This window comes from Sorex fumeus, unplaced genomic scaffold, assembly GCF_029834395.1.
Source record: "Sorex fumeus unplaced genomic scaffold, SorFum_2.1 ptg000045l, whole genome shotgun sequence".
Classification (NCBI taxonomy): domain Eukaryota; kingdom Metazoa; phylum Chordata; class Mammalia; order Eulipotyphla; family Soricidae; genus Sorex; species Sorex fumeus.
Window position 1 is genome coordinate 1127908 of NW_026606102.1, and position 26648 is coordinate 1154555.

The window sequence follows — 26648 nt, forward strand, 5'->3', positions numbered from 1 at the left end:
TTAGATAGTGACACTTCGAACAAACAAAGGAACATCAGAGTTTTTAATTACTGCACTCAAAATAAAAATTCTCTGAATTCATATGACACTGATTTTTAAATGTCTTCAAGATAATGCTGGTAAATCTTGATGAGAACCTATCAGCAAGCTCTCATGTAATGTGTAAGGCAGATGCAAATCAATTGTGTGAAACTCAACCCAGTGTGTGCTAATATTCAGCAGGGAAAATTCAGTAGACACTCATCCTGTCAAGACATAAATTATGTGCTGGAACTGGCCAAGAGAAACATATGCATTGTATGAATAAATGCAGATGTTTATAAACCATTCTGACTCCATTCCAGAATGGAGTCAGCAGTCACACAGCCATCACATCAAAATAACCTCAGAGAGGTTATTTTGCCCATCAACCTATACATGGGTAGCATCTGGCTGAGGAAATGGAAACTTCTAGGCTATGTGTGGCATAGGAAGAGCACGAAGAATTGATTTCACTGTTCTCCCCTGACCCCCTAACTTGACTCTCTAGACTAGGCATGCTGTGTGAGTTAAAGTTTTTGAAAACCGCTCACAAAATACGTCTCTTTTAACATTATATTGAGCACTTTGATAAAATCTTATCCAAACACTGACCGATCCAAGCATTGGCCAAAAGCAGAATAATATATCAAAAGTTCCCATGTCAATGCATTTCTTACATGACCAAATCAAGGAGAATAGTAAAGAGCTTTTTTAAAAATAACCCCTAACTGAACTACTGCCAACTGACAAAAGGCCTTATTTGCTCTTCACTCCTCTTCTTAATATTTTGAACTTGTCTTGCTTTGTTGATACTTTGAACCCTACTGGACCAGTAAATGTGAAGTCGCAGAAATTTAAAATAGAATTCGAGTACCCAAGAGTTTGTAGTATGAAGGAAGTATAAATAAAACCATAAATAATGAAAATGTTGGTTGTGACATTAATTAATAAAATAGGTATGAGGATAGGCTGTGAAAATCTTATTGAAGATAATGTAGCTAAAACAGGTTTTGAAAAACAGAAAGCAATAATTATGACATAGTAGAAATTGGTTCATTAAAGATAATTTGATGTTTGGGCCAAAGAGAAGTTTTCTAGGCATATAGGCTTCATTCTCAAGCTATAATAGATTTCTTATATTGCAATATAAAATTGTAATATATTTTAATATTTATAAAATATTCTTTCATTTATAGTTTTATGGGCTGGAGCGATAGCACAGTGGGTAGGTGTTTGCCTTGCACGTGGAAGACCCGGGTTCAATTCCTCTCCCCCTCTCCGAGAGCCTGGCAAGCTACTGAGAGTATCTCGCCCACATGGCAAAGCTTGGCAAGCTACCTGTGATGTATTTGATATGCCAAAAACAGTAACAAGTCTCACAATGGAGACGTTACTGGTGCCCGCTCAAGCATATGGATGGACAACGGGAGGACAGTGCTACAGTGTTATAGTTTTATATGAACTTTTATATTCTAAAGCCATAGTTTCTATAAATCAAATATCAAGAGTTGAACATTTAGAAGACTGCTGTTTTAACCAACAAGACCTACTAAAACTTTCATCTATTATTTTTAACTATTCATTCCTTTGGGCTGGAACGATAGCACAATGTTTGCCTTGCACACTGCCAATCCGGTCGACCTGGGTTCGAGTCCTCTGCCCCACTCGGAGAGCCTGGCAAGCTACCGAGAATATCTTGCCCGCACAACAAAGCCTGGCAAGGTACCTGTGATGTGTTCAATATGCCAAGCACAGTAACAACAAGCCACTGGTGCCCGCTTGAGCAAATCGATGAACAATGGGACAACAGTGCCAAAAACAGTGCCAAAAACGATGAACAATGGAGAAGTTACTGGTGTCTGCTTGAGCAAATCGATGAACAATGGGAGGACAGTGCTACAGTGCTATTCATTCTTAATCTGTTCTCAGTGAGTAACCTGGCTATTGAATGATTTTCTCCTCTGGTGGAATCTCCTTTTACATATTTCAGCTTTTTGTTTTTTGTATTGGGGACATATCCAGGGCAGTAATCAGAGCTTAATCCTGGTTCTTCCCTCGGGGATCGCTCCTGGTGGGGGTATCTTGGGTACCAGAGATAGAACATTGTGTGCAAGGCAACTTCCTTTCCTGCTGTATCATCTCTTTGGTCCCCCCCCCTTTTTCTTTTTAGTTTTTTAATTGAAGTTTCTTATTCCCTATTCTAATAGCTGAGCTTCCTCCCTTCATTTTAATTGTGTCAAAAATTACTCATTTTTGTTGCCTACAATGCTTGACTAAGAAATTTTCTCTTATTTTGTCCACTAAAAAGTATAAGTAATGTTTAGAAATGGGTTTACTAAAAAAGCTAAAATTTAGAAAGCATTTTTTTTTACCAAAAGAACTGGAAGTTAAAAGTTTAGAGAGCATTTTTTTACCAAGAGCTGAAGTTAAGAGAGTATTTAAGACATAGAATAATTTTTTTTAATAAACATTGTAACCAAGATGGTCAAATTTCCCTGAATAATTTTCCCTTTATTTCTTCCTGTGTATTTTCATGTTAAGTAAAATTAATAGTTGAGAACTCGTCAATATTTTAGGACAAAGTATTTTCAATATCTACTTAATTCATACATATACAAGTAGCCAAATTCATCTTTAAGCTACCCAAACAATAAAAAGTATGTATGCTATACACAGTTTATTTAATTTAAAGTATCTAAAGGACCTTAATCACATTGATTTCTAAATCTGTTTCTAAATCTTGGGCTGCCAAAAATGTGGAACTGAATAGCGTTAAAATGTCAATGAAATAACCAAGAATTCAGAAATCCCACTCGATTTTTGAGCTTTGCATAATCGGGTCACTGAGCAGAAACATGCTTTGGTGTAGGGAGAGGGTTACACCAGCCATCACTCTTTGCAATTCAACTTCTCAGGCTAATAATTCAGAAGTTGCAGGGAGAATCTAAGTGTTGACTGGTTTTGGTTTTTTATTTTTACAAACTAGTAAAGCTCTCCAATTTATCAGCTTGTTAAGAGAAAGAATTGGAAGAAATTGGGGGAGTCCTATGAATCACAGGACTTTTACTAAAAGTTTCTCATTGGATTTAGTGAAAAAGCAAGCAAGTATCAAGAGTTCTAAAAATGTTCATGTTCTTTAATCCATTAATCCATTTAACCTACTTAAGGCATGAATCAGAGATAGGACAAAGTTATAATGATGAGAAACTTAAACACATGAATTACAGATTGGGTAAGTTGCTCATCGCACATTTTCTCAACAGTATCATGTCGCCATTAATACATATAATAGGAATCAATCACAAATAGGCAGTATGTTTTGTTGGAAAAGCTGGAAATAAATCATCTAGGGGGTATTATTTGATTTGTGTAAAGAATGAAACTGCTAATCCTAGCTACTTTTGTAAAATGAGATCATATATATATATATATCTGTATGCATATATATTTGAAAATTAAAATTTAAAAAAATGAAAGAAAAATGCCATGAAGATTTACAGTAGCTTATTTAATTTTCTGCCTGCTTTTGAACACAAAATATTCAGAAGTGCTAAATAAGTTTTCTTACCTAACATGATCAAGACAAGAAAATTCAAAAAAAATAATAAGGACAATGAAGTTAAAAATCAACACAACTAAAAGGGAATATTCCTTATTTTTCACTAACTCAATTCTTTTGCTAGACATGACCAGAAAACTAGATTTGTAACTCAGATCTATACTTTAATTTTATACTTTTCCATATTTAACTTTATGACTTTGAGGACATCATCCCAGCATAAAATTAATTTTCACTGAGACTCATTATACAACTTACAAAGATCTTTGGAAAACATTGTCTATTTAATCTTCTAATATTCTAATCCTAGTCTATTAAAGGAAGTCTTTAAATAGGTCATAGTTAAGACTACCTTTGGGGCCTGGGAGACAATAAGGGAGGCAATGTAGGATGCAATGTGCTTGCCTTGCAAGAAGTCGGTGGGGTTTGGATCCCAGGAATAACCCCTGAACACAAAGCTCAGGAAAACCCCTGAGTTATCCCCTGAGAACCTCAGAATATGGCCCAACACCACCTTTACCCCTCAAAAAACCACAAAACTGAAAAACAAAAACTTCTATCTTTGGAACTTAAAAACCCAAGGATTGGGGTCGGAGTAGATGGTACAGTAGGTTTGACTTGCACTTGGTTGAGCCAGGTTCAATCCCTGGCATCCCATATGGTCCCCCAAGCACCACCAAGAGTAATTCCTGATTGCAGAAAACAGAAGTAACCCCTGAGCATTGCCAGGTGTTACTCCAAAAGCCAAAAAGTCAAAAAAAAAAAAAACACAAAAACAAAACAAAACCAATAAAACCCACCAAAAAAAAACTAAAGAAAAAACCTCTAAGATTTTGTCTAATTCAACTAAGCAAGAGTGTATAACTAGAAAGAAACCATTTTCTCTTGAAGGGTTTAATCAATTTAATTTCTTCCAAACTAACCGAAGTTACTCAAGAGGCGCCAAATTAACACTTCTCTTTGCTTTGTGTGATAATTTCAGCACAGGGCCTGTATGGTTGCATCAAAAAGGTATTCTATCAATGATATCCTTCTGCTTATTGTTTTTTTTAAGCTATTCAAAATTGATCTTTTCAGATGTCCTAAAATCAAACTTTAAAAATTAGTTGAATTTTGCTCTCCTCTCCGGGATCTATACTCAACTTAATTACATGATTTCTGACTAGGATGTTAGCTAGGAGTAAAGGAAACTTGACCATTAAAGTTTTTGCTTTCTATTTTTTTTTTTGGCTTTTTTTTGGGGGGAGGGAGTCACACACGGTGATGCACTGGGGTTACTCCTGGCTCTGCACCCAGGAATTACTCCTGGTGATGCTCCAGGAATTACTCCTGGTGGTGCTCAGGGGACCATATAGGATGCTGGGGATTGAACCCAGGTCAGCCGCATGCAAGGCAAACACCCTCCCTGCACAGCAGGCCAGCCTGGACCACTAAAGTTTGGTGATGTTAATTTTAAGGTGACCATCTCTTGATAAGCTAACAATATAAATAAAAGCTATAAAATTAAGCTATGACAATGCATTTTATTTTCAATCAATTTGCTCAATTTCAATCTCTAAAGGTTTTTGGTTTCAAAAGAGATACACTTAAGGGGGCCAGAGTGATAGTACAGCGGGTAGGGCATTTACCTGGCACTTGGCAAGCCCCGATTCGATCCCTGGCATCCCCTACATCCCATATGGTCCCCCTGAGCATGGAGAGGAGTAATTCCTGAGTCTGAATTAGGAGTAACCCAGGAGTAACCCCTGAACATTACTGGGTGTGGCCTAAAAACAAACAAACAAAAAAAAATGTGGTACTCCAAACATTTGCAAGAAGGAAATACATTGTGACTGATGAGTAAAGCTGGTGATTTACAGCTTTTAAACTCCCCTCCATAAAGAGCACAGGATGATCAGACACTTCTTCAGGAGAAAAGGGGTATTCAGGCACTTCCCCAAACAGAAACAAAGGAGAGTTTTACTGTCCTTCTCATTTCTAAATAACTTAACAGTCATTTCTTTGTGGAAACACTTGGCTACTTTAAAGTAAATCAAACAAAGGAAATTACAGTAAAAGATCCATGAGACTAAACAGTTTGGCACCAGTTGAGGGAAACATCACGTACAAATGAGCAAGACAAGAGAGGGACTGGCAGGCTGAAAAATGTTCAAGGGAAGGGATGTGCAGGGATGTACATCTGCAACTGGCCCTGTGCCTTTAAAAAAGGGCGAGGTCTCTTTTGATGGTGGCACTAGGGTGTCCTGGCAGTGTGGGGCTTGCTCAGTATGGGCTGCAAGAGAATTGAGCTCTCTCCTCTTCCTGGGCACACTTTCATGGAAAAGCAAATGTTTTGGAAGACTGGCACAAGAGCAAGCTCCGCCCTTGGCTTTTCTTGCATAGAAAACAATGGCACAGATTTGGGGAGGCTTAGAGGCTGAGGTGTATTCTAAAGAGAAAAAAAAAAGACAAGAAAGAAAGAAGTATGGAAACTATAAGCCAAATGCATGTTCTATGATGATATTATAATTTTAAGTGACAAAACCAATATTCTGGATAACAATGCATACTGTAAGTGTACAACTGAACACTTAATCTATTTAGTTGTATTATTGTTTATTATTTTTGTTTGTTTGTTTGGGGCCACACCTGGTGATGCTCAGGGGTTATTTCTGGTTTTACCCTCAGGCATTACTTCTGGCAGTACTTGGAGACCCTATGCGAGACTGGGGATCGAACCAGGATTGGCCGCATGTAAGACAAGCACCCTACTTGCTTCAGCCCTCTTGTTAACTTTTAAGGCTGGGTGAGAGTGAAATTTGGGCATAGTCTAAAGTCCCTTTAATACCTGTCAATGTTTATCTTAGGCTTATTTTGGAAATTCTGAAAAACAAATAGATATTGAAATATGGAGACTTGCAATAGACAGTGAATTTAGTTCAAGTTGTTATTTACATCTTTATGGGTGTTTTCTAACTATGCTTATTATTTTCCATCTTCTGTATGAGTAGACACTGTTTCCCAGATGGGATAATGGATTTAAGGGTTTTGAAAGTCCAGGACATGGTAATTGCAGATTAGACTTAATCAATGATGACTTGGGTTAGACCTCCCAGAAACCACAATCAAATTCCATTATAAAATTTTAAGTATCTTTAAAACATTTCTATTATTTTTGTCTCAGTGAGGTTATTGGTGAGTCAGTTGGCCCTAGACATGAATCCTGACTCTCTTCTTAACTTTTAAGCAATTTATTTCAACTCTCCAATCTCACTTTATACATGTGTAACACAGAAATAATGATAGTATGGATAAATCACACCATGTAGGTAAGAAGCTTAGTAGAAACTATAATCCTAGGAAACACCTGTAGTTTGTAGGTAATTTTGTTTCATCAACAAACACAAGAAGTGATGATCATGTCAGTGTTTCACAACTATTTTGTTATGCAGACACAAAAAAACAAAGACTCAAAAGGATCTAATTTAATGCACCTGAATAGAGCCAGATCAAGAACTTACACTCATTCCCCAGCTCTTTTCACTTTGCTGCCTCTGTCCAGTTCTTTATATTTCAGAGCACCAACAAGAGAAAAGTTGGATCAAGAAATACATGAGCCCTCCTTCATCTGGCAGTCAGAACCAATTTCCATTCTATTCTGTCCTAATTGGGGATCACTTCTAAGTGTGTAGGACAAAATGCCCTAAATCTAAATATATAAAGATATAATTTGAACCCTTCAATACTACTTTACCAGACACTTTTTCCTAGCTGAGCTCCTGAAATATGGCAATGCAAGGGACATTTGGATCCTGAACAGTGCTTTTCCCCACACTTATCCTAGCACCTAGTGATATCCAGGGACATCACTTGTGGGTGCCACTCTCCATGCCAAGCTCCCGTCACACCACTCTTCTCTTTAACCTAACGTGTGCATTCCTGCAGCACATCCAGAGAAGAGCTATCTCCATGCCCAGAAGTGGGGTTCAAAGCTCCACTTGGAGTGTGGGGGTAAAGTGGATGCAAGTGTGGTTTGGATGAGGTGGTTCGGTTGCCTTGCAGGTGCGTTACCTTCTGAGCAGAGGGGGAAGCTTAGACCAGGCTTCTCTCTAAACATTAGGGCCCAGAAAAGGATCCTTTTGAACCCAAAGGGTGAAACTACTTCAAGCATACTGAATCACGTGGGGCAAAAGTTCCATTATTGATCATCTGCTTATCTTCTTCCTAACAGAGCAGCGAGATGAATCTGTTGACGAGTAAGATCTATTTCCATCTAGTCTGGCCAAGTCGACAATTCCCAGGCATACTGAATATTCACTTAGAAAACGATACATCACCCAACTTGAGGGCAATCTGTTTCTCATGTTGACCCAGTAACCATGGTGCTGGGGTCTTGGGGACCTGGTGAATGAATCTGCACCCTCCCACCTAGGAGCACAGACTGCTCCATGCGGCTTCTCTGTGCACGCACCAGGAGGGTCTCACCTGGAGGACCAGAAATATCAACTTGCACCACGGGAGGCATTTCACTTCCCCAAGTATGGTCCCTTGAGTTGTCTACAGTGAACCTGCACAGTCTAACTCTCGTTCATTTCTCAGTGATTTCTTCAACACTGACTTTCAGAGTAGGTTTGGATGCTTCACTGGAAAGAAAAGAAAATTGCATGCAGGCTCCCTCTAAGCCCGTCTATGTCCCCTTTTCCCTGTGGGGTTCAAAGCAGCATATGGCACAGAGAAGTTCCCTGTGTTAGGCTCAAAGCTAGAGGAAAAGGGGAAGAGAAGTAGAAGGTGCTGGTGACACCTTGACAGTGACCACAGGGCTTGAACATGCCCCTCTGTCATTTTCCCATCAGCCAGTGACTCCATTTCTCAGTGAAACCTCTCTTCTTCCCCTCAGTCCTCAGAGTCACCTCCTCATGATTCTCTATGTGGTTTCCCACCTTTTTCTTTCTTTCTTTTTTTTTTTTTTTTTTGCTCAGATGCTGTTGTTGCTGTTGTTGCAAGGCTCTGCTTTTCTGACTGTCTGTCAGGAAGGAGACAGGAAATTCTAGTCACCCTCTCTGCAGCTGCGCCGGTCCTCCTATCCTCCTGAAATGACGTAGGTGGGCTTTGGTGACAGGAGGTCAGGAACTGAGCCACAGGGAAGGTCAGGAAGATAGGTCAGTGTTTATGCCCGGGTTGGGCTGGGGATCCTGCTGAGGCCATTTGCTTTCTTCCTTTCTAGAGTGTTTCTCTTTCCGTTCCTCTTTTTATAATGCAGAGCAAAAGCATCCTGTTTTCAAAACATCTGACTGTTTTTGCCGCTGGGGCAACTCATGCTCTGAGGCCTGTTGAAAAGTGCAAGACGAGTCTTCTAATTCAGGAGGTGGTAAAAGTTGCAACCCAACAAGGAAGGAAGGCTTCTCAGGAGGGGGGTCTGTCCTTAAAGCAAACCCTGACAGTAGACCCACAGGGGCTGCTGCTGAAGTTTTCAAGTTTATCTTGACCAAAACCATTGCCTCTGGGCACTCCTGGTCAGTGTATTTTGCCTGGTTGTAATTCATGGTGAAAAGGAATGTATAATGCTAACCCACCTGCCAAGCATCTTTTTCCATAATTCTAGATTTCCATTTGGCCTGTGGCCAGCATAAAAGGATCAGGGAAATTTGGGCCTAGAAGAAGACAATGTTTAAATAATCAAGCAAGAATGTCCTGCTCTATCTCTCTAGACTCTAAAAGCACAGCTGGTAAAGCCAGTTAACAAACTTGGAGTCACTCAGTTCTCTTCAAAATATCAGAGGGTTAAGGTAAAAACAAACAGCAAAAGTCCCAGCAGATATAAATATGAAAAGAGGCTTGTTTTCCCTTCACTACAGTTCTCTTCCATTCACCTGTAGAGTAGCACATTTACCATAGCACAGCGGTAGGGCGTTTGCCTTGCACGCAGCCAACATGGCTGACCCGAGTTCGATTCCTCCGCCCCTCTCGGAGAGCCCGGCAAGCTACCGAGAGTATTTCGCCCGCACGGCAGAGCCCGGCAAGCTACCCGTGACGTATTCGATATGCCAAACACAGTAACAACAAAGTCTCCAATGGAGATGTTACTGGGCCCGCTCGAGCAAATCGACGAACAACGGGAGGGCCTTTACCTTTACCTTTACCTTACCACCTCCCAGACTGCCCCCCCTCCACACACACACACCAAGACATACACTAAACACTGTTTCTCATCACTGCATAAGTTCAGAAGTCGCACATAAAACTCATCAGTCACTTAATTAGTTCTGGGAACACATGATTTTTTTGCTAAGATTTTTTGGCTAAGATGATGTATGGTATTCCTGGTTATTGTTTATGGGTTTTTACTGCACCTCGGTGGTCCTGCTTGAATGGCTTACTTGCCTGATATTATTTCACCATCATAGCAACACTTTTTTTATCCCTCTTTTACAAACGACAGAGTTAGTAGGTAAGTTGGCCAAAATCAAGAGAAGAGTAAAATGAGGAGTCAGGATTTGAACTACCATCTTTTATCTCTCAAACCCACACTTTTTACCCACCCCTGTAGAGAACATCCATGCTCACTCCTAAATCAAATGGTGGTTGTCACAGTTTCTTTGCTCAGGGAGAAAAAGCCAGAGGCTAATAGGACTCCATCGTAAACCCTGACCATGGTGACGGTGATCTAATTTTTAAACAGTTGGATGGAATACTCCAATAATTGCGACAATAGAATGTAGTAAAAGCCCAGCTCTGGAAAACTCACTAATAACGCCCACGTCAATTTTTCTTCTTCCATTTTTTGGGGATTAGGCTAAGGACTGGGGGAGGTTGGTCACAAGAACATTCTCAGTACATCATCTGTATCAGGAGTTAAGTTTTAGTTGACGTAACTAACAGAAGAATTAAGACTGGAGGCAGAGGTGATTAGAACAAAGTAGATAGGGGCCAAGTTATAGTTCCACAGGTAGGGTACTTGTATTGCACACAGTTGAGCTGGATTTGATCCCTCACACTGTATCTGGTGCCTGAGCTACTCATGAATGATCCCTGAGCACAGAGGAAGGAGTAAGCCCTCAGCACAGATGGATATGGCCTTCCCAAACCAAACCATACCATACTATACCATACCAAACCAAACCAAACCAAACCAAACCCAAAACACAAAGTAGCTAAGTGAAAAGAGAGTTTTACAAATGGCCAGTGGGTGCTTACATTCTCACTCACAGAATAAATAAAATCATCTCCTTCCTGATAGATCTAGAAAAGCATTGAATGCCTTGCCTTGGACTTAAGTAACTGGCCTCAGCACTCTGGGTTAGCCCTTTCTTAAGGTTAGCCCATTCAACTTTCATTGCTTCCTGCACATAGCACCGTAAAGTAAAGCGGAAGCCCCAAGTGATTGGAATTCTCACCAGGACTTCCACATTCCCTCATCTTTGCGCCTTATTCATGATTCCACTGACCAGGGCATCATTTGTTAAAACATTTGCAAGACGGACATCTCATTTCTGAACTCCTGAGACAACTTCTGAGTATGCCTGGGAAACGTGCATACTCAAACTGAAAATGACAAACACCCAGCAAGTTAGCAACACTCAAAAGGAAAATGAATGGCTCTTAGTTTCTCAATGAATCTTCTCTCTCTTACCCTGGAATTAACTGCCTACTTTTAGGTTATGGACTCCAGGAGAAAGTCTAGCTGGGGCTCTCCAGGGACGAGCCTCCTCCTTCACTCTTACATACATATTGTCGGAGTGCCCTTGATCATGAGCTCTTTATACCCCCAAAGTAGGGGAAGCACATGTGAAAATGCTCCTATAGGAGTCCGGTGTGGTTTAGAGAAGTTACGCAAATTCCTCTCCTTGGGGAAGCAGTTGGTTGAGATTTACAACAGCCTGGAAAAACCCTGAATTTGGGCTTTAACTGCAAACTTCAGAGAAAATCCAGAATAGACTAAAAAATGACTTTTCTTGTCATTTCCAACTTGGAGCTGACGGGAAATCCTAGAAAAGGATGAATTTATGTCCTTTTTTTAATAAATAAACAAAAAGTAAGAGTACTCTATTCCCTTCCTCTAGGCTCTTCCTAGGAACACTTGTTTCCTTTGCTCAGATCCTTTGAGCAGGAGCCAACAGACCTTCTGTGGAAACGGATATGCTGAGCCCCAGGAATGAGGGAAGAGGAACATATACTCCAGTGAACCCCAAAGTTGGAAAGGAAGGTGTGGAGCTAAAATTTCTTTCCAGCCAGCTCCATGGACAGTAAGACAATACTGCAAGCAAGATGATAGGGGGTTCTGAAAATGTTTACTTTTGCGACTTCAGAGTTTACACACACAGATTTGTGGATAAGGAGTAAAATCCATAAATGTGAGTGAAAAAAATTCATCTTTTTCTATACGAGCATTCTCAAAAGAAAAAGGGAAAAACACAAACAAAAAGCAACAACTCTCCCTACATAAATTAGCACTCTAAATTCAGGTGTTAATTAAACAAATTGATATAATGATAGATAATTAAAGCTCTTCAACAGTAAGTTTTGTCTGCAGATGTAAATAAAACCATTTTTTTTTACAATAGGGGTAGAACTTAATTTCAAATGATCCTTCTTTGAAGATCAGTAAACTTCAACAAAAACTTTATCTTGTTGGAAGGCAAAGCGCAAGTCATTTTAATCAATACAGCCTGCCACAAAGGAATGTCCTAAAATTCATGCTGTCCTTCCAAGAAGAATTTAAAATTGGTAGAACGTAAGAGCCAACCATTCACGCCACTGAGGCATCGAGTTCATATCGTCGCCCAATTGAGCAGAGCCATCCACCTAACCTAGCTAATATCGCACCCTAAAGCATCAGCCTTATACATTTTACCTAATGGATTCACTCAGATTTCACATTTGCCATCATCGATCTCAAAAGATTTTCCTCTATCTCTAGTGAGTTTATATGTCATGAATTATCTCTCACTCAGAGCCATATTCCAAAGGACATCAGTAAGAAGGAAGTTGGGTAGCTGGGTGTGAAGGAGAGAGTTGAGTGGAGACTTGACACTTGGGACCCAAGCATCCAGACACAGGTCAAGTGTAGCACTTGCCACCAGCCTCTCAAAGCAAGCGGATCAACAAGGTCCGGGTTCAACCCGAGCTGGTGGTGGTGGTCCTGGAGCAAACTCCAGGGGGACCAAGACAAAAAAAACCAAAAAATAAAAAACCCAAACAAACAAACAACAACAACAAAAAAACGGTCCTTCTTCTTACCTTGTTCGAAGCCATCTCGCTGACCGAGCGGTAGGTCTGGATGGTCTCCAGCTGGTCTAAGCACCAGTCCAGTTCCTCCAGCGTCTCCATAGCTAACTTTTGGTAAGACTCTTCTGCAAACAAGCACACAGACATGTAGTTAGGCTGCAGCGGCGGTGGCAAGCTGTCCATAGCCGAGTCCCCGCTGCCGCTGCCGCCGCTGAGGGTGATCCCGGCGCTACTGAAGGTGGCCCCGAGCTCCTTCATTATTTGCACGCCGGCTCCTTCCTTCCAAGTTGTCTCCGGCGGGACAGCAAATCACCGCGGTGCTCGGCCTGCGGCGGCTCGTGCCAACTTTTCACCCCTCCCGCCGGGATGAGGTGTCTGTGATCTACCGAGAAACTTCCTCGGAGGAAGGAGGCGGGGGAAGCGGCTCTTTGCAGCTCATCTGCATACGTGGGTCCCCAAAACCCAGGGCAGAAGCCAGGCGCTTTCTCAAGGCTCACCACCGCCTTAGTCATCCCGGGGGCTCTTTGGGGTGCGTGATGTCATTTCTCAGTGTTTGCCGGCTCGAGGAGAAATGAAGCAAGCATTTTCTTGGGTTTGTTTTTCTCCTAAAAGGAACACAGTCGGGAGAATTTTGGGGTGTGTGTGTGTGTGTGTGTGTGTGTGTGTGTGTGTGTGTGTGTGTGATATGTGTTGTGTTGGGGGACAGTGTGTATGTGTGTGTGATAAGGGGCAGTATCTGTGTGTGTTGGGGGACAGTGTGTGTGTGTGTGTGTATGTGTGTGTGATGTGTTGTGTTGGGGGACAGTGTGTATGTGTGTGTGATAAGGGGCAGTATCTGTGTGTGTTGGGGGACTGTGTGTGTGTGTGTGTGTGTGTGTGTATGTGATGGGAACACAGTTCCTCGGAAGCCTGGGCAGCCTGTCATTCCCCGGGGAAAGGTGGAAATGTTGGAATCACTTTGTATCCAGCCAGCACTGACCCGAACAGAGGGGAAAGGCAGCCCTCTCTGGCCCTCGCCTCTCTCCTTGAGGGTTTCGGGAGAAGACTTCAGCCTTAGAGAAACTGTCTAAGAGTTTTACGAACACACGTTTATTGGCTTGGTTGTCAGCCGCTCTTATTCTACTAAACAAAGCTAAAACTTCGCTCTGCAGCTGCCAGGATCACAGGGAAATTCTGAACCGGACTTTCAGGTGGAGCCAGATGTGAATTTGCACGGGAACTGAAAGCCAGGTCTCAAGGAAGCTACACTTCCTGCAAAGATTTCTCAGGGGTCCGTACCACCAACCTCATTTGCAGAATTACATATATATATGTAATTCTGGTTGTTGTTGTGGTTGTTGTTGTTGCCTGAGAATAAAACTCTGCTACAGGGTTTGCAGCGTCATTCCATACTGAAAAGTCAGTCTAAACTATCACTTGAGGTCACCGACCTTTGGAGCCCTGTGTTCATGGAGTAAATGCTGGGTGAATTAATGATGTTGTTTCAGACCTCAGGCAAGTGTGTTCTTGACTGAGTTTGAAGGGCTCATGGTCCCCCAATGCAACCAAGCTATCTGGTCTGCAGGCAAACCATCGGAACTAAGAAAATGAAAACTTTTGGAGTGTTATTTTAGAAAGAAAAGACAGACAGTTCCCACCAGATTTTGAATACAATTCTTCATACCTGCCTAAGAAACAATGGGGAAGCTGCGGAACTTATTGTTATTACATAAACAACACCGTGTTGGGGACACTCTTGCTTAAAAAGTGAGCAAGGAATGCACCCAAGAGAGATCTCAAGTAACCAGAATCATTTGGTCACAGATGCACATTTCAAAGAACAGGCATTTGTTTTTCTCCCACCCCAATAAGCCGGTTAAAATTCAATATCCTGTATGTCATACTTGAAAAGCCACAAAAACCACTGGAGGTGAATGACAACCTCCATTTTTTTTCACCCTCCTGAGAAACGTGCAGACAAGAACAGAGGGGTGATTAGCAAAACTCCCTCCAAGCCAGACTTGCCTTTCCCTTCTCTCCCTTTTTTTTTTCATTTTTGGATCGCACCCAGCCATGCACAGGGGTTACTCGTGGCTCTGCACTCAGGAATTACTCCTGGCGGTGCTCAGGGGACAATATGGAATACTTGGAATTGAACCTGGGTTGGCCGCGTGCAAGGCAAAAGCCCTACCCACTGTGCTATCATTCCAAGACCCCTTTTCTCCCTTCTTAATCAAGTTTGCAATGTCCATTTCAAAAGGAAACTTTCTCTCACCGGTCTATCTGTAAAATCCAATCTCACTTACTCACTAGTCTAACTTCCTTCATTTTCTCTTACGAGAGTCTTCTTCCAAGAAGGCTGTCCCTGAAGTCACAAAACCTTCCTTTCCTCATTCCTAGCACATAATAGTAGTAATAACAATAATGATAACAACAACAACAACAACAACAATAATAATAGATCCAACTACATCCCAGCTATCTGGACTTTACCACCATGGCATCTATTACATTACCATGTGTGTTCATAGGAAGCAAGCTGCCATTCCCCAAGATGGCCAGGAACTGGCTCAAAGCCTTTGGAACAGGCAGATTCTGCACAGCGCCTGTAGGAGGCGCTATCACGTTTCTCCTTCAAGGAGGAAAAGGGATCCCGTTTTCACTCAGACTTGGCAAAAGGAACACAGTTATTGATAGAGCAGCAGGAGCCTGGAAAAGGAGCAGGACTTGTCAGAGCTCCACCAACTACTATCATGACATTCATCCAGGATCATCATCCAGAACAAGAGCAAAAGTGCTCCTAGAGTTGCCACAATAAAGAGATACCAGTGGGTATCAGAATCTTACTCTGCTGAGAGAACAAAAGGGAATGCCCTGCCACAGTGGCAGGGGGGGATGGGGGGGTGGGGGGGGAGGGATATTATCCTGGTGGTGGAAAATGGGCACTGGTGGAGGGATGGGTATTTGATCATGGTATGACCGAAATCCAAGCACAAAAATTTGTAAATCTACAACTGTACCTCATGGTGTTTCACTAATAAAAAAAAATTCAACACAGGTGGTTGCTACTGTTAAAAAAAAAAAGGTTGATTGAAGGAAAATATAAATAGCACCTGAATCTTTACAGAAGAACCTAACTGAATAAAAACAATCACAATAATTATGCAAAAAGTGAGAGAGATGGACAAGATCTTAGAAAAACTCTTATGAGTAGGAATAGTAGTCTTAGTACCAGGAACTTCTCTCCTCATTCTCTGGGAGGTCCCAACAAAAGAACACTGAAGGTCACTCTAGAAAGGGCTCTGTCTACCATCCCATGCTGCTCTCTTGAATAAATTTTATCCTGAGTCTCTGTTCTCGCTGCAAAAAAAAAAAGAGAGAGAATCTTACTCTGCTGCCTGCTCTTTTTCTGGTCAGTCACAAATTAATTTTCTTTTGCTGGAGAGAGGGAGGGAGAGTGGTGTTTCTTGGGACCACACCCAGTGGTGCTTAGGGGACAACTCCTGGCTCTGTGTTAGGAGTTGGTGGTGCTGGTGGATTGTATGTGGTACAAAGATTTAACCAGGATTGGCCATATGCAAGGTAAGTGCCTTAACCCCTGTACTATCTCTTTAGTTTTTGTTTGTTTGGTTGGTTTTTGTTTTCTTTGGGGGGTTGGGTCATACCCAGCAGTGCTCAGGAGCAGTTCCTGGCTCTATGCTCAGGAGTTATACCTAATGGTGCTTCGGAGATATATTGAACATTTGTACCAACATCACAGCCATCACAGCCACCACAGCCACATGCAAGGCAAGTGCATTACCTCCTAGAGTATCCTTTTGGCCTCCCTTTAAAAATTTTTATTGATCTAGGGGAGAGGTTAAACCATACCTAGGTGATGCTTGAGACACCGTAAGTGGTGTGAGAGCTTCCATTTGAACCCGGGTAAGTAGGATGCAAGGTAAGCACCTTACCTCCTGGACTTTCTTTCCTCCTTTTTAAAGCAAAACTATAATGGCTTGAAATTAATGAAGAGTTGGGACGTTTCAGATTCTTAATCTACAGTCAAGACTTCCTAGGTCCCATTTTTATTTTATCTTATTTGCTTTCATTGGAGGACACACCCAGATATGCCCAAGGGTTACTTCTGCCTCAGCACTCAAGACTCCTGGCAGTGCTCAAGGGACCAGATAGGATGCCAGGAATTGAACCTGGATCAGCTGCATGCAAGGCAAGGAACTTACCCTCTGTACTATCACCCCAGCAACTTCTTTGTGTCCATTTTAGAGCCCCATGCAGTTATTTAGGCAAGAGACATGAATATGAGTATGCTCTAAGACGGAAATGAACCTCCTGTCCCTTACTGGTGAGTCAGAGGAAAGGAGCGATGCTCTGCAGGTTTGGCCCGCACACTGCAGAGCTTTGTAGCACCAGTGGCAGAGCCAGTGCAGATGCTGGGTAAATACTCAGACGAATGGAAAGCAAAGTTCCTGCCAAGCAGTCAGCAAATCCTCGGGCACCTTTAGACTGAATGTTCCATCTGTGGCATCCCAGAAAGAGCAGCCCACATCGGAGGGAGATTCAGGTATTTTGACTCTTCTATCACTTATTTAGTGACCCTCAATCGTATGGACCTTAGAATCATAATGAGAATATTCATCACAGAATATTACAAACGGATGAGAAGAAATCAAGTGTTCACTCTGGCTAGTAAAGTAGTTAGTTCTTAGGAGGTGAATGGCTGACGCATAGGAGTCTAACTAAGGATGGCAATCAAATGAAGCAGTTATCTCACACTTGGGGGTGATAGGAATTACACAGAGGAATAGGAAGGGAAATAGAGACACAAGCTATTTGATGAGGGAATTTTCCTTGCAGGATCTATCAACAGTTTGCAGAGGGCGGAGCAAAATGAAAATGTGGGTCCCTGTTCAAAGGGCTGGGACGGCTGCTTGGGTGGTAGTGAGTTCAGGCTTCTAAGCGCAAGGTCCTGGGTTTGATCCCCAGCATTGCGTGACTGCCTCAGCATAACTGGGAATGTCCCTCCTCTGATCCTTAGACTCTAAAACGTGCTGCGGTTGGGGAGATAGCCCAAAGGGTTGGTGCATCTTCTTTGCATGCAGTTTAATCCCTGAGTTTAATCCCTGGCACTGTGTGTACACCCCACTCCTCACCCCTCCAGCACTACCAGGAGTGCACTCCCTTCCCAGACAAATCAAACAACCTTTTTATTTTAAAAGTCCTTTATATGGGGAAGGAGAAAACGAACCTGAGTGGTAAACCTCACAGGCAGATGGACAATTATAATGAAGTACACGCCAAATGTTCCCCTTATACACTGAAGTTACTTCCACCAAACCTCTTTCAGAGGAAACCAAAAAGAGTTTTAGAGGTCCAGAAACGTTGCCGAGATAACATAGAGAGTTCCCACAGTGCCGGCAGCCAGCTTTCCCTATCACTAACATCTTAGTTTTGATGACACATCTCCCAATTAATGAACAGCTGGGTGTGCTTTATTTCCTCTTTCATAGCGTGCTCCCCCGGGCACAGGCATACCAGGAGGACAATGCAGACCCTCACGGGGACGCCAGTGGCTCATGCATTCCCTTGCAGCTCACCAGCTATGGGTACTCCTGCCAGACTGCTGTGCTAGGCCCTGACTCAAGTTGAGTACAGGGCAAGCTGAACACTGCCTTTCTCCAGTCAGAGCTCAGGCCCAGAGTGCTCAGGAATGCCAAGAAAAGCACCCCTTCTGCAGTGGGATGAGATGGACCATTAACTCAGGGTAGAGAAGAGGCTCGCCCTCACCTCACCTCCGCTGACAGATGAAGCCATGCTAGCCCGAAGGTGGGTGCATGAGAAACTGCTTCCAGTCCCCTCTTGAGACTATGCAAGGGACACGTGCCCAGCCAGACCCTTTCTTCACCTGCACAGGATCCATGGGAATGAACGGATGGCAGCAATGGGCCTCAGGGACAGAGAAAAGAAGGCTGTCTGGGCTCTGGGAGGGCATGGCTCAGAAAGAAGGGCAGGTGAAAACCGGGGCAGGTAGGCAGGTGGCAGAAAAGGGTGCTGCATAGGTCATTCCTGTTCTCTCAGTAGAGTATCTTCCATCCTCCCATCAGACCTCATTTACAAAATACAAGATCAGAGAACATCTCTGAGGCTCTTGTGAGTTTGGGGAATCTGCTTACCCAGCTAGTGCTGTTTCCTGTCTTACAAAAAAAAAAAAAATACAACGCTTCACACCACAGAAGCAAGAAGTTAGGCTTAAGAGCAGATAAGGGTGCATGGATGGTCACGGGGCCAACTGTACTTGTCAAAAGCCTCCAGAAGGAGCATAGAGACCCAACCTCCATTTTGCCATTCCCTCTTTCATGCCAACATGAGTGGCAAAAAAAAATCTGCATTTCTTTCTGCAGATCTGGCAGGTATCATGTTTGAGCCTGAGAAACAGGAAGGGGGAATGGATGAATAGTTATAATTAATATTAATCTGGTAATAATATGTGGTATTCGCGGGGTTCTTTCCTCAAAGGAGCCCCATGCACCACTCATTAATCCTGGCAACATCTCAGTGTGATCGGCATTGAAGAGGCATGATTCCCTCTAATTTACCTTCACGCACAAGCCCAGAAATCAGAGGTGCAATTATTAGAGTTCCCTCCAGATTCCAGGCAAGATCCTATCTAATTCTCTGAAATCCAAGATTCAGCTCTGTGTTGCAAACGCATGCATTCCTGAAAATGCTCAGGTCAAGCTGCGTCTTTGTCTCTTCTCTATTTAAACTTGAGTAATTGCTTTCTTAAATGTTGTCACTTCTCAAATCCCCTCTTCCCTTTTCAGAACCACTAGCAGGAGACTGCGCAATGTTTACATTACAGAAGAGCTACCCTGCTTGTCGGCATCTTGCTTCAGCAAGTGACCTCAGGCAAATTTCCTTATCTGCAAAATGAAGTGTGGAATACTTACCCTATTCTCACAGGAAAGGTGGGCTCCAAGGACGCACACAAGACCAGAGTGTACACTCCGTGGAGTGATGCAGATTTTAGAACTACCTCGCAGATTATTACAGATGGGATAAGAGAAACCTCGTGGAAAATTTTTAAAAAGTTGATGGAGAAGCCAAAATAAAGCAGTGGTTAAAAAAAAAAAATGCCGCATTTTGACCCAACACATCAGTGACCATGTACATTCTTTTAAGAGATCACGTGTCCAATCTGCTGAGTAACATGCAGATTTCTGTCTTAAGATCTTCCTCGTTGAACTTACAGATCCTAAGTTAAAAATGTCCCCAGTTGTTTGTTTTTCCTGCATATCCATTAGAAGTGTGTGCATGTTTGTAGAGAGGCGGTGGGAATAAGGAGAGCTCCAGGGGGAGTGGGGTAATTAGAAACCTGGGCTGTCCACAAATAACTAGCTGCTCCAGGTTGGAAAACACACGAACAGAGTCAAGCAGTTATGAAGTCGGTGGCCCAGATGGTAACAGTCCTCGGGCGCCCTAAAAATTAGTCCCACACTGGGTAAGAACGTTTGATCTTATCACGCTATAGGTCTCTGGGAAACATGGGGACCTAACACACTTAAATCATTTAACTGTGAAACGTAAGCTTCACAGATGAAAACCAAGGCTCAGAGAGTTAAGTACTCCTCCCCCAATCACACAGTTAGGAAGGAAGTGTTCTGCTTATCCCCAAATGTAGATGTTCTCTCCAAATACAGTTTTTCACTGGAGTATGATGGACACAGGAAAAAAATGGTGCATATTGAATGCACACAGCTAGATTAGGCTAAAGGAAAGCAGGAACCTGTGAAACCAGCACCCAAAACAATGCCATAAACTTAACTAGCACCTCCCAGTCTCCAGGCTCTGTCCCTGTGTGTGCGTGTGTGATTAGAACATTTAACAGAAGACCTACTCTCTTAAAATGTTAAGTATATGATACAGCATTGTTAATAATAATTAACAATGCTACCCTCTAGGTAGGTGTCTAGGGCTTATTCATAGGAAATTATGTCCCCCTCTGTCTGATAGTTCCCCAACTTCTTCTCCTCCCAATCCCAAGTAATTACTCTCCTCCTCTGAGTTCCAGTGAAATGGACAGTTTTATTTTATTTTATGTATTTCTTTTAGGACCAATCACACCCAGTGCTTCTCAGGGCTTACTCTTGGCTCTGTGCTCAAGGATCACCCCTGACAGTGATCAGGGGATCATTTGAGGTGCTAGGGATCCAATTTGGGTTGGCTGTATGTAAAGCTCTCTGTGGCGTATTCGATATGCCAAAAACAGTAACAACAAGTCTCACAATGGAGACAATACTGGTGCCCGCTAGAGCAAATAGATGAACAATAGGACAACAGTGCTACAGTGTATGTAAAGCAATTACCTACTCACCACTACTCTGGTGCCTGAAATAAACTGTTTTAGGTAAGGAACCATCTACATGCTTTTTGTTTGTGGGGGAAGGGCACACTGCTGCCTGGGATCAAATCTAGTTCTGGTGTCTGCAAAGCAGTGCCTTATCCATTCTACTATCTCTTCAACCCCCATCTATATGTTTTTAAGATCTCTCTGGAAAGAGATAATGGCTCTCAAATCCTCCCCACTCTTTACCCAAGGGCAATGCACAGATGAGAAACATAAACAACCTTTGCTTATCTGCCTCAATCATCACTCTCCCCTATTCTCTTCAGAAGAGGTAGCTGCTATTTGCAAGTGTTGTGATGGATAAATCTATCCAAACCACCAACCAGTACAGCAGGATGGCTCTCATAAACAAACGTCAACAACAACAACAAACAAACAAACAAAAACCCAGACATTTAAAAAGACATAACAAATATGATTCAATTTATATAAAGTTCAAAGAGGAACCACAGAGTTAGTTAAGGTTGTTGTCTTTCAGGTGGCTGATGCTGGTTTGATTGCCAGTAATGCAAATGGTACCCTGAGCCCTGCAGGAAGCAAACCTCTAAACACAGAGCCAGGAGCAGCCCCCAATCACTGCCAGGTATGACTCCAGACAAACCAACAAATCAGTAAAGTCTAAAAGAGGCAAAAATAAATGTGTATTAGAACTCAAGGCAGTAGTTCCCTGGGTTGAGGAGGGGGTTAAAGTGACTGGACGTGACTTTGAGGGGACCATCATTAGAATTAGCAAGGATCCTATATCTTGGTCCTATTTCCATGGATTTGTTCATCCTATGAAAATTCACTAACTTCTACCCTTGGGATGTGTACACTTTTCTGTCTTTCAGATTTTGTGTGTCAGTTTTCAACAGCCAGTCCCATCTTAACAATGGCCAGTTGGAAAAATCAAGAGCAGAATTTCTATAGACAGGGTTCTTCTATTTTTGCTGAGTTCCAAAAAGGAATAGCAAGAGCTCAAGAACATCTCACACAGTTGGAAAACAACCCAACAATGCCAAAGGTTTGATTTTGATGTACTGGTCATAGCTGAGTCCGGCAGAATTGGACAGCCACTTATTGATTAACCCTGTGACCTTAGAGAAGGGGAGTAACCTGATGGCACCCCTAATTCTTTAGCTGTTAAGGCAGCTTAAACTAGAAGTGAGAACCTAGCGGACCAATAGACCAAAGGTGTGGCACAGCATTTCACCCATCAGATACTCTCTTTCTGATCCCTGTAACCTTAACCTTATCCCTCATTCTGGCTAGCCTTCTGGGCTCAGTTGTCCCATATTTGATAAGTGAGTCAAGTGGAGCTTTGCTCTGGTCCCAGGGCTGAGAGCATGCACAAGATGAGTGTGTAACCTCTCACTACATGGCCTTGGGCTGACAGGGTACTGCTTCTGGTTAGATGGAAAAAGCCCTTTCCCAGTCTGCAAAACCATCCATGGGTGAAGAGTTTATTGGCTTCCTCTCCCTCACCTCGTGCTACTCTACCACACTTACACAGTGACTTTGTGAAAATGAGAAAAATGTGTCCCTCTGGGAAGACGGAGCCTTTGGGCACAAAGCTTGATAAGTGACGCATAAACTGCACACAGCTCCCCTCATCACTCCACTGAGTACCTTTGATCGGGACCCAAACTACACAATGACTTTATGCAATGGACAGGTGGCAGCTCACGGTTCACAGAGGTAGGGAGAAGCCGCTGTGATTGCCAGGGCTCTGACACAGAATGGGAAGTCACAGCCAAACACTGAGAAAAAAAATCAGTTTCCAGAGAAAATAGGACTGGTCATGGAAAAGAATACTCTTAATTTTCAAAAGCCATTCCATAGTCAAAGTTTCATGTACTAGGCTCCCATAAAAAAATCAAATATTTTAATTTGGAAGACTAATCATGAACTTTAAGCATGAGTCTTGTTTTTGTGAACAAAATCTCCCAAAGCTTTTGTAGGGGAAAAAGAAAATTCAAGGCAGCCTAACAAAACAAAGCAAATTATCCCTCTGATCCTGAGAAGCATGTGCCTGGGTTCATTGTCTTCTGTTCACTCAGTAAGAATTCAGGCTTGACTCCAAGCACAGGAGATGACCCCAGTTTGTCCCCACAGGACTCTACCCACCTTGAAGTTACAGGTGGGTTTAATGCCTCTCTTCTTCCTCATGATACAGTAAGTCTCTCTTCCAAGGTAAAGGTTTCTTAGTATGGAAATCTGTTTCTCTTTATATGTGTTATGTTGGGGTCCCTAGTCAATTCACTGGTGGAAATAGGTTTTGATTTCCCCCCCTCCCTTATAGTTAGCAATCATTTCCTTCAATCCTAAGTTATTAGGTCCACTGGTTTCTATGTTTGGGGATGCATAGATGGGAAATGAAATGCATCTTCATTCAAGTGTAACATTCCAGGCAGACATAGTTTAACCTTGATTGAGGACAGATGACAGGGCTGGATAATACTCATGCACCTAGCATCAGAGCACTCTCAAAGGTAGTCTGCAAGTGCCATGTGGTTCTCTGGAGGCAGGAGTTTGCTAACATGTCCTTTTAAATATGGAACTAGGCAGTTGCACGTGACATAGATTTTACTGTCTTGATTCACAGAAGAAGAGGTTCACAGCCCTCAAGGGAAATAACAGTGGAAAGTAGGTCATGTTGATGCCAATCTCTTTTAGCAAACTCCCCTAAGAGGGCAAGGGTTTTTTGAAAAAACAACCAACAAAACTCTAATCACAACTCACAACTTGACAGCTCACCAAGCACCATTCCTTGCAAACCTCCCTCCCCTTTCCCTTGAAAAAGAAATCCCACGAGAGAACAATTATTGTTATTATGACATGTATTTTCAATGCAGGGGAGAAAAATGAAGACTTGGAGATATTTGATCATTTGCTCAATGCTATCCCAGGAGAAAGTGGAGGAGGAAGGGATGGATAATGGAGAGCCTTAGGGAGAAGGGAACGAGTAGGAGGGAAAAGAGGGGAGAGAAGAAAGAAAGGGTTTAGAAGAGGGAAGAAGGGAAAGGGAACAATGAAAGAAAGAGAACCTATATTTTCTGATTCTAGCTTCCAGGATCTTTGGGGCAAAACCATGGGGTCTATTCTAGACAAAAGGTCCATATTCCTCCTTCTTTTACCCAGATAAGCTTAGACAAGGCAACGCTCTGTGATATGCCAGTCTCATATTCCTATCCTTTTCCTGTTCTTCCCGATCTTTTATATTCATGCCCAGCTCAGAACCTGCTCTCCAGAAAGATTTGGACTCTCCAAAGCATTGCCTGGCTAATAATCACCTGTGCACCCAATTACTGGCATGAGCTTCCAGTGGAAAAGGAGCTTCAAGAAATCTGACTAGTCACCTGCATGTTGACATGAAATTGCAATGACACCAGAGAGGAATCAGAGATGGAGTCACCTGCAGCCCAGTGATCCTTCTAATAAGTTAAATATCTATAAGAAACACTTGTGTAGAATATAGAATAGAATGTCTGTGTTTGGTCTCTGGAATAGAGACCCTAGGTTCTAGTCCACAACCATCACTGGCGGTTATTTAACCTCAAAGCAGTGACATCACCTCCCTATGTCTCAGTTTTTCTTCCCCCAGGTAATGGAAATAACAGCTATTTTCATATTATGGGGTGCATTTACTTAGGTAATAAATTAATATAAAATGCTTGGCACATGCTGTAGTATGTGTGTAGAAAATAGTTTTATTTAGAAATATCGAAGGGACAGGTAGGGGAGAAGAAAAGAAACAGCAAGAGACAGACAGACAGGTAGACAGAGGGAGAGAGAAAGAAGAAAGAGAATGAGAGGGAGAGAGCTAGACTGCTTCACATTCCTCCATGCAGACTGTGGTTCTCTTTGCACCTCATTTCCATCCGCCTTCCCCAACTTTGTTCACTTGACTCTGACCCATCCTTTAGGACTCAGCCTAAACCACCTCTATGCAAATATTTCTAACTAGTTTGTGGTTTGATTAAGTCCCCACCACATCCTAGGGAGGCCTCTATTACCAACTGGCCAGATTCACTGAAATTATTGGCCTCATTTTATCTCGTCCATTCAATGATGATCTTGAAAACAGGAAATCTATCTTTTTGACTGATCTTTGATGCAACATCATATTGATTACCTAGCAGAAGTTCAAAAGCAATTGTCTAAACACCTGACTTGCCAACCTATCAATATATAAGATAAGTAAACCCCAAAGAAAGGGCCCTTTGTTACTGAACAGTTTTGGGTAAAACAATATTAGTCATTATTCTTCTTGGCTTTTTCTTTCACCTGTCTCTGAAAATATGACCTTATTTTGCTGACTTATTCAATGCAGTGACCATTACTGAACTCTTAAATTTCTTCTGCAATCATATCTTGATTAGATTTCTAGGCTGGTTGGTTGTAATAAGATTGTATGTGTGTGTGTTGCGGGGGGGTCTGTCACTTAGGGGGAATTCTATAATATCTCATGCAAACTTTATTTAACTCTTGCTGATGTTAGCCACAGAATTGCGGGGCTCTGTCTGCTAGACACCAAATAGATTTTGACAGCTGTCATATTAAGATGCAAGTCAAGTGCAGAGAAAGCATAGACAGATCTTAGAGACATTGAGAAAAGGGATATCAAGAAAGACGTGGAGGCTGGAATTTTGAGAGATGAAAAAAATATGAAGTGAGTCAAGAGAGAGCACTAAGAGAAGCATGAGAGCAGACCCATCATTCAGTCCTATTGGGTCACTGGGGTTTGGGGGCACTGTTCTATTGGACACTGAATTTCAGTAAAGGGAATGAGGAGAATCAATTCACAAAGGTAGGGTGGTCGACCATATCTTGGAGAGGTGTTTTGTTGTTTTTGTTGTTGTTGTTGTTGCTGTTGTATTTCAGGTTTTCGTTGTTGTTGCTGGTAAGGAACTGGGCCTCACCCAGCTGTCTGGGCTTACTTCTGGCTTTGCACTCAGAGATCATTCCTGGAGCAATCGGGAGACCATGTGGGGTTCCAGGGATCTTACCCCAGTCTGCTGCATGCAAGGCAAGTGCCTTATCTATTGTACTACTGCCCCAGTTCTGACTTGGAGAGTTTTTAATGTGATTAAGGAATCTGACTCTAGCAGGCAACGTGAAGCATCAAAAACTGTTTACTGGCAAAACAACCAAAACAAAGTGGTTTATAAATACTTTAATACCATTTTACAATTTTAGAAGACTTGCAGTTATAGATCTACTTTTCTATGTGTAATTTCCCTTCTGTATAGGGGCTTATTCATCAGTGCTGAGCATGGTGCCTGAGGCTACTCCCAGCAATGCCTTTTCTGGTGGTGACAGCCTGAAGGTCACATGCTCTGGCTCACCCACACAGTGCTGCTCAGTCCCAGCAGTTGTGATGGAGGCTACCAGGGATATCCCGGGCCTTGCTGGGGGTAGAAGAGAGGGTACCATTCAGTGCCTGAGATCAAACTCAAAGATTTGCACATACTAGACATGTGCTCAACTATTTCAGTT

The 26648-nt window shown here is 42.4% G+C and overlaps 1 protein-coding gene across 3 annotated transcripts in view; it reads right to left on the bottom strand.

The window, feature by feature from the left end:
* Positions 1-26648, bottom strand: part of PDE4B (phosphodiesterase 4B) — a 687840-nt gene that overhangs the window by 35266 nt on the left and 625926 nt on the right. For all 3 annotated transcript variants that reach the window (XM_056122176.1, XM_056122177.1, XM_056122178.1), the window contains one exon: positions 12797-12909. In XM_056122176.1, the coding sequence (XP_055978151.1) occupies positions 12797-12909 (113 nt within the window). The remainder of the gene's footprint in view (positions 1-12796; positions 12910-26648) is intronic.